The sequence below is a fragment of the Asterias amurensis genome, chromosome 4, assembly GCF_032118995.1.
Source record: "Asterias amurensis chromosome 4, ASM3211899v1".
Taxonomy (NCBI): Eukaryota; Metazoa; Echinodermata; class Asteroidea; order Forcipulatida; family Asteriidae; genus Asterias; species Asterias amurensis.
In genome coordinates this window covers 27,174,612-27,182,815 of record NC_092651.1, presented here as the reverse complement: position 1 = coordinate 27,182,815, position 8,204 = coordinate 27,174,612, and the positions used below count along the sequence as shown (strand labels likewise).

General features: G+C 38.7%; 1 protein-coding gene across 1 annotated transcript; it reads right to left on the bottom strand.

Moving 5' to 3' along the window:
• Positions 1–459: 459 nt before the first annotated feature.
• Positions 460–1,434, bottom strand: LOC139936454 (allatostatin-A receptor-like). Its single transcript, XM_071931270.1, has one exon. The coding sequence runs from the start codon at positions 1,432–1,434 to the stop codon at positions 460–462; it is 975 nt and encodes a 324-aa protein (XP_071787371.1).
• Positions 1,435–8,204: the final 6,770 nt, after the last annotated feature.

Genomic DNA, 8,204 nt, shown 5'->3' with positions numbered 1-8,204 from the left:
TTGCTTTAACTTACGTGCGTCATATATTTGTCATTTGTTGGACCATTGCAGCATTCTAGGGTGCTCCAAAACAGGAAGATCGCCCCTTCTGGTTGCAACCCCCATTGAGAAAACCTTTTTTTTTTTAGGAACACAATATTTCAGTTGTTAAATGCTTAATTACTGTTTTAACAACTGAAATATTGCCAGTGTACTAACATGCTGAAAAAAATGCATGGTTTTCACAAACTTCTTCAGACTCACATAACGTTTGAAGCCCGAATTAATTTCCACAGGTTCGTTATTCTACGGTTTATCTCTGAAAACATGAACACACGATCAGCTCCACACAAATCATGTAAAACAACTTATACAATAGTGCAACATTTCAGAAGTGTAGAATGTTTGACTGTTGATCCTCTGTTGTGTCGATAAATGCCTTGGATCTTTTTGAAAGTTTCCTTTTCAGTGTTTCAATGACTAGTGGGTGTTTGGTGTCCGCTCCGTGTTCGGGTAATCGTCCGAGTAATTCATGCGGTCCTCCTGCCGCGTTACACGGTAGAACAACCGACGCAACGCCCTCTTAAACTTCTTGTACTTGATGGCATAAATGAAAGGATTGATGCAGGCATTGGTGGCTATTAACCCAACCGATATGATATATACATTGCTAGAAAAGTCTATTCTCTGCAGCCCTGCGTTGTGTCTCAGAAACAGGATCTGGTTCAGAGACCAACAGATCACGAATGTGAAAAACACAATGAGTAGAGCTTTAAAAGTGTTACGTCTTGCCCGTAACAGCGACTCACCTCCCCTGTTACGATTGTGAGGGTCTTGATCAGACACCGTAGGTACCACCCGCTTAGCGCTCTTTGATAACTCCCAAGCAATTCTGAAGTACATGTAAGACATCAATGCCAGAGGTATGGCATACTGCATCAAGAAGATGACGACACCAACATACGCACCGATACCACTCTGGTGGCAAGTGTCACCATCCACCACAGACCACTGGACGAAAACGTAAGATCGTATACTCAGAACCACGAACCAGGAGCTAGCTATGGTTAACAGAATGGCTCTTCTGTTATTGAAGTATCGCTCATAGCGAAACGGGTGAACGATTGCAAAGTATCTTTCAAAAGTCACAGCTATGAGGCTGTAGGTTGACGCAACGAAGAAAGTCAGTTGGAAGTAGCGAGAGTTCCAGAAGTAACATAGGAGTACTCCTGGTGCACCTCCAGGGAGTGGTTGCAAGACTTGAGGGATGTAAGCTTGCAGGAGGATGAAGACTGATCCCAGGAAGTCTATGGTTGCTTGGTGTAGGATCAAGGCGTTAGTGTTTGTGTGCATAGAGCGTTCGAAGATGATGACCAGACTCACCAGACCATTGCCGAGGATACCCAAGACACCAGATAAATTATTGATGACAAGCAAAGATGTAGACGATCCCATGTCAAAGATTAAACATCTTACACAGTAAATCAAAGATCCATACAGAAAGCTTACACAAAAATGCAAGTGGAACGAGAGTGTACGATATTAAAGCTTTATCGATGTAGTTTGACTACATCTCTCAAAGGCTTGGCTCACATTGTGTTATCTGGGGGTTTGTGTCACTACATATTCAGATATATGTTTGCGATAGAAATGCCAGTTGTGTCCTTTGGGTTTCGTGTGTTTTTGGACTGTTCCATTATCCCCGAACCGTAGCGTCTACCAATTTGAAGGCGCAGTATCAATAGCGTTATTCCAATTTGCATTGGATGACCATGTTTTCCGCACGATCCTACTATCTTGTTGCCGTGAAAGCTACGCGTGTGTCGTTGCTAAGAAATATCGATCAGATGTACCGAAATTTTCTCAAACCAAAACCAGATTTTTACTTTTCCTCGTTTTTGGTGTCATAAATATAATGTAAACGAGGTGTTAAGTGAGAAAAATGTGCCGGTTTAGGAACACTTTGCTGCCATAAATCACAGTTAAACGAAGTACTAAGTTCGTGTAAAAAGTGCCGTTTTGGGAGCATTTTTACCGCCCTGCCTTTTTTGTTCAAGTTGTACAAAGGCAAAAAGTGTTTCAAAGAAAAAATACAAACGGAATGGCATGGATTCCTTAAGGGCAGGTAAAAGAAATTGAAAAGGTATAAGCTAACACATTAAACTGTATCGTTCCTTCTAAACTCTGTTTCGTTCTCTCGAAATCATTTTGCTTCCTCAAACAAATACTTGTGAAACGATCTATTATTTTGAGGGAAAAAAATAATAATTTAAAAGGGAATGAAATTTGAACGTCTGAGATTTATTGCAGAATTATTTCTGTGTAACATTTTATTTTTACGATCTGTTTTTGAATCCTCAACGACAAGAAATCACGCACTCTGACGCTTGCTTCCTCTTTGCGACCGTTATACCTATTAGGCTAACTGCCCATGTTTGCTCCAGGCCGGGGTGTTTAAAGCCATTGGACCCTTTCGGTAAACAGTATTGTCCAAGGCCCACACTTCGTGTATTACAACTTCTATATCAAATAACAAACCTGTGAACATTTGGGCTTAATCGGTCATCGGAGTCGGGAGAAAATAACGGGAAAACCCATTCTTGTATCCGCGCGTTTCGCCGTGTCATCGTTAACGAGAATTGATATTGTTTTACTGTTTTCTCAAAAAGTAAAGCATTTCATGGAATAATATTTCAAGAGAAGTATTTCACCACTACCTTCTGTAAACCCTGTAAGTTATTCGTAAATCTGTGAACTTTTTTTTTTTCCTGTACCGAAAGGGTCCAATGGCTTTAAACACGGCCATCGCACTCTGGGTGTTTGAAGTGAAAAAGGGGACGCCAGCCAATTATTGAACATTATATAGACTTTTTGTGTGTCTTCTTGATATAATAATAATGATAATAATATTTATTCGGGCAATCACATTTACAAGCACATATACATACATTAAAAATATTTAAGAAAACAAAGAAAAACAACAGGATATAAAGGGATATGTCATTGGTTTGTAGAAGGGTAAATTATTAAAACAAATAATGGTTTTTCATTATCATCCCCAACACCCCCATCATCAACACCATCGTCATCATCAAGGCTTTTAGTTCAAACACCTGTAAGACAAAGCCCTCGTCATAAAACTTCCATTTGCCTCCCCCATTACAAGCACCTGTACATGCATGCAATGTTTTGTTTAAGATGTACGTAGCGTTTAACTGCGGATCTGTGTGAAATGAATCTGAGGTCAAAGGTGAATCGGTAAGGAACCAGACGTATAGGCTCATCAATGCAGGGTTTGGTTTGCGTAATTTTCGAGCTCAAATTGTGTCAGATGAAGTCTGTCTACCTCTGTAATAATAGACTGGTCCCCTGTCTATATAATCCGTAAGGATAAAAACTAGTACTTGCCATCCAGAACCAGTGATTTCATTTGATAAACGTGCAGTGATGTAAGCTTTCTCTACTGTGTTTTAATTGGTCCAAAGTGACGTTTGTTGTCAGCTGACCTTGTGGTTGTCTGCATATTAATCTAGGTGAAAGGTGAAGATGGACGGGAGTGACCTAGTTATTCACGAGCCTCGAAGTGTGATGTCAAATGAATTCAGTGATGGGCTGTACAGAATGTATGCTACACTCATGGGAAGGTTATAGTAACTGACAAAGCAACACTATAAGTGATTAATTCCTTGTGTTTATCTGCCCAAGTTAAACAAATTACTCTAGTCTACTCAAATTGTTGTATGGGTGTCATTGTGAAAGGCGCCAGACTGACAGAAGAAATCCTTTCAAGTATCGTGACAACTAAAGATGTTTAATTTGCAGATGGAAAAAACGAGAAAATTGAGAAATTTCCAATTGTGTAAAAGTGTAAAGTCGACGTAAACACAGACCCTGACCCACATAAGCTGTTCAAGTGCATACTTTGCTAAAACATGGGTAGTGGTTTTTGATACGTTAACTGTTCATACACTTCACACTATAGTATTTTGTAACATTTAAGCCGAAATACATGTTGTTGTGTTTATTGACGCGTAAGAATATTACGTTCATTTCGATGAGGGATATTCGTGTTTTAAAACAGTGTCGTAATCGTAAGTGTTAAAAGGGGCACAGGGGCATGGCAAGTTTCCCCAAATCGTTGCCCATTAACACCAAACCCTCCACCTAGTCCTCACTTTTGGTTTTTGTTCTATTTTTGTGTTAAAAATCACCATTATTAAAACATGATAATTTCAACGTTTTATAGAAATTTTTGTCGTTTAATTACTAAACAAGTATATATTTTTTACACAAACGTGAGATTATCATTTATAAAAAATAAATAATAAAATGCATGAGAATTGTACACCTGCCCATTGTATTCTAAAATGTTACCCTCGTTTCAGCGCTTTTATAAACGCAAGCCAAGGCCCAACGCAGTGCATATTGTTTTAACATGAAACACTTTCGACTGGATATTATTACTGGTGAGATTATATTTAGAAATCACAATAAAGAATTGAAGTTTATATCAGCCTCAACATAATGCAAAAAGCTTCTCTAATTGTTTTTTGTTTTGGGTTTTTTTTTTTTTTGTGTAGCGCACAAACCTCTTTGGATATTGTGTGATGAAATTATCTTGGCCTAGGAAGTCTGGATCTTTTGTTGAAGCTGCCGGTAAGCCGCCGATTAAAAAGCTTTTAAAGAGGCCAGGCAAGGTGAGGTCAGAGGAGGAAGAAATTAAGAGCTGAGTTTAATTCAATTTGAATTCTAAGTCACTTTTAATTTCATACTTCATGAGCAAAAATGTTAACAGTACTTAGCCAAAACATTAATTTGAAAGAAGCAGCAACGAAGCAAAGCATTTTTTTTTGCAAGGCAGAAAACTGAATGAACTACGGATGCATACATTATGTTATAGCCCAGGCTTAAGGTAAGATGCGGGATAGACAAACATCACATTAACAGGAACAAGAAAGTAAACGGACAGACAGGGTTAGAACAAAGACAACAGTTATTATCGGGTACTTATTTAAAGAAATATTCTTTATAACTTAATACTTTTAGCCAAAAGTACGAACAGTTCTTCAAATGTCACACCAAGCGATTTGATAATAGCGCCCTCCCACGTGTTTTAATTTATACAAATGTAATTATTCCTGTTTACATTGTGCAATTCAGTTGTTAACTGCCAGTCATCTTGTCTTTTATAAACAAACCAATATTAAAATAAACCAATATTGAATTGGATTGAATTGAATTATGAAGTTGGTAATATTTCCCCCGGGGACGATCACAACGTTGAACAAACAGCAATGCAATATCGTTTGGACAATCAGTATCGTTCTCATAATTCAATCTATAGTTTGTATATCACACGCACTTAAAGGCAGTGGACACTATTGGTATTTACTCAAAATAATTATAGCATAAAAACCTCACTTGGTAATGAGGATAATGGGGAGAGGTTGATAGTATAAAACATTGTGAGAAACGGTTCCCTCTGTAGTGCCTTAGTTTTCGGGAAAGAAGTAATTTGCCCCGAGTTTGTATTCGAGACCTCAGATTTAGAACTTGAGGTCTCGAAATCAACCTTCCAAACGCACACAACTTCGTGTGAAATGGTGTGGTTTTTTTCTTTCGTTATTATCTCGCAACTTCGATGACCGATTGAGCTCAAATTTCCACAGGTTTGTTATTTTATGCATATGTTGAGATACATCAACTGTGGAGGCTAGTCTTTTACAATTTCCAATAGTGTCCACTGCCTTTAAGGTTCCGGTATGTGAGTATCTCCTCATGTTATATTATTCCCTAGAAAAGAACTTCTTTGTGGGGTACCATTAAAGCAAAGACAACCTTATTGGGAAGCAATGTTTTGTTGTTAAAAGAACCCCTCAAGTTGGCGTGTGTAAAGACAAAATAAAATTGTGATACATCCCTTTCCAATTCCTTTGTTCTATACAACCTTTAACACCTTTACAACCAGTTGGGCACATACACCGTTTGTTCCTGGCTGAATATGTGTTTGATGTGCGTGAGACAGACAGGATAAGGTGCAAGTAGGTGTGGCAGGATACCCCCCCCCCCCCCCACGAACTGTTTGCACCTTCGTCTGATAGCGGCCTCTTTTTAATCATTCTCCTACAGAATGCACACGTTTTAATTTCCCATCTTGGGGACAGAATCTTCGGAGAGCAGATTTCCCTAGGACACAGGCATGAGGGTATCATCTAGACTGGACATCCCCGCTGTCAGATCCATTGATTTCATTGGATACAATCATCGTTTAATAAACGTGCAGTGACATAGATTTCCAAATAGTCACTGCTGTCACGTCCGGAATAGAAGTTGACAGCGTATCTCTATGTGAAATGACCGATGTCAGAGGTCAAACTACACGCCGGTTTTGCAATTTTTTGAGGCCGGTCTCTGGCGTTATTCACGAGCCTCGAAGTGTGACGTCAGATGTTCAGACTAGGTATTATCTGACGTCTAGTATTATCTTTAAATTGCAACAGAGGGCGCCCTAAAGTGTAGCCGTAGACAGCTCTGCTCGTATGATGGGCAACGGTAGATTAGTACTCTTTATAGAGACATTGTTATAGGCTCGTGTAAATGCAATTACTGTGTACACTAATGACTGACAACGGGGTGTTTTCGCGCCCTTTCCTTTTGGAGAAAATGCTTGTGGGTAAATCGAGGTCCGGTGGGTTGCATACAACTACTGCTTCCTACACCAAGACAATCAGAGTCCTTTATGATTCCAATTGCTGTGACTATTCCCTGAAGAAATTCAATATTGACTAATATTTTGCTTCCCAAATCTTAATACATTTCAAAACAAAGATGGCTACCGGCATTTTTAAGGAACATTGAATGTTGAATGTTGAAACACACAACTGCTAGTTTTACGACAAACAACCTAACCTAAACCGCCAGCTACGTTCAAACAAACAAACAAACAACGCTTTGGCAATACAAACATCCAAGGGGGGAACAAAAAAACAAAACAACACCACAATCTATAGGAGCACGTTCACAACAATATTTGACGGACTTTTAAATGACAAAAGTCATACACTGCAAAAACGTTGGTCAAATCATTTGTTGGGCAAAGTAACTTCAACAATTATTGGTCGATAATTGCCCAACAAAACAAATAATTGGTCTTGTTGGGCAAACATTTTGTTTGCCCATTCTTTGTTTAAAAAGCGGAACAAAAGTTGGGCAAGTGTTGGGAAAATATTTCGTAATCTGAATTCATCATAACTGTTGGTTACACTTTTGCTTATTTAATGGGCAACTTTTTGGTAATTTTAATTAATCTCGATTGTTGGTTAAAATTATGCACATTAGTTGGTCAAAATCGTCCGATCATGCGCACTACGATTAAAGAGTTGCCAAAAAGTTGGGCATTAAACAGTAGAACAAAGATATTTTCCAACATGGCGAGTGGAAGAGTGGCTGTGACGAGCGGGGTTGTCCAGTGGATATAGATCCAATTTGAAGGTGAGTTTTTAACTAAATATGAAGTTGTGTTTTCTATTCAGTCGTACATAGTCGTGACAATTGCAGAGCGAGCAACACATTGACACTACTGTGATAGTTTCAGTTTTATCATGCCATTATGTGCAACGCCGGTTGTGGCATGTATGCGTGGTTGTTGTGTTGCTTTGTGTATGAAATACATGCATGGAACTATCACTGCATTGCTTGCGCTGCAACTGTCACGACTGTGTACAACAACTGAACAGGAAACAAACTGTATTTAGTTAAAAACTAACCTTCCAAAGCATTTACAAACCACTGAGCACCCTCACGATTTTGAGAGAGATGCCAAGGTCACAACTCACCACCGTTTGCCATCGTGGAAAATATATTTTATATGCCTGGTTGTATGACGTATCACAGGAGAAACTGTAAATCAAAGGGTTAAATACATTCACCATTTGTTGGATAACACCGAAAAAGGTTAAACATTTTAACTAGATCATGAATAAAATCATCGCCCAATAAGTGGGTAATTGATAATTATTAAATACCCAGAAAATGGGTAAACAAAAAATTACCCAACTGTTGGTTACCAAAATATACCCAACTATTGATGATGAAATATTACCCAATTATTTGGCAATCAGAGCGCCCAACTTTGATGGGTAAAACTTTGCCCAAAAGTTGGAGGAGTTCACTATTCGCCCTTAAATGGGTAAAAAGTTGGGCATTTTTTTACCCAATTTTTTTAC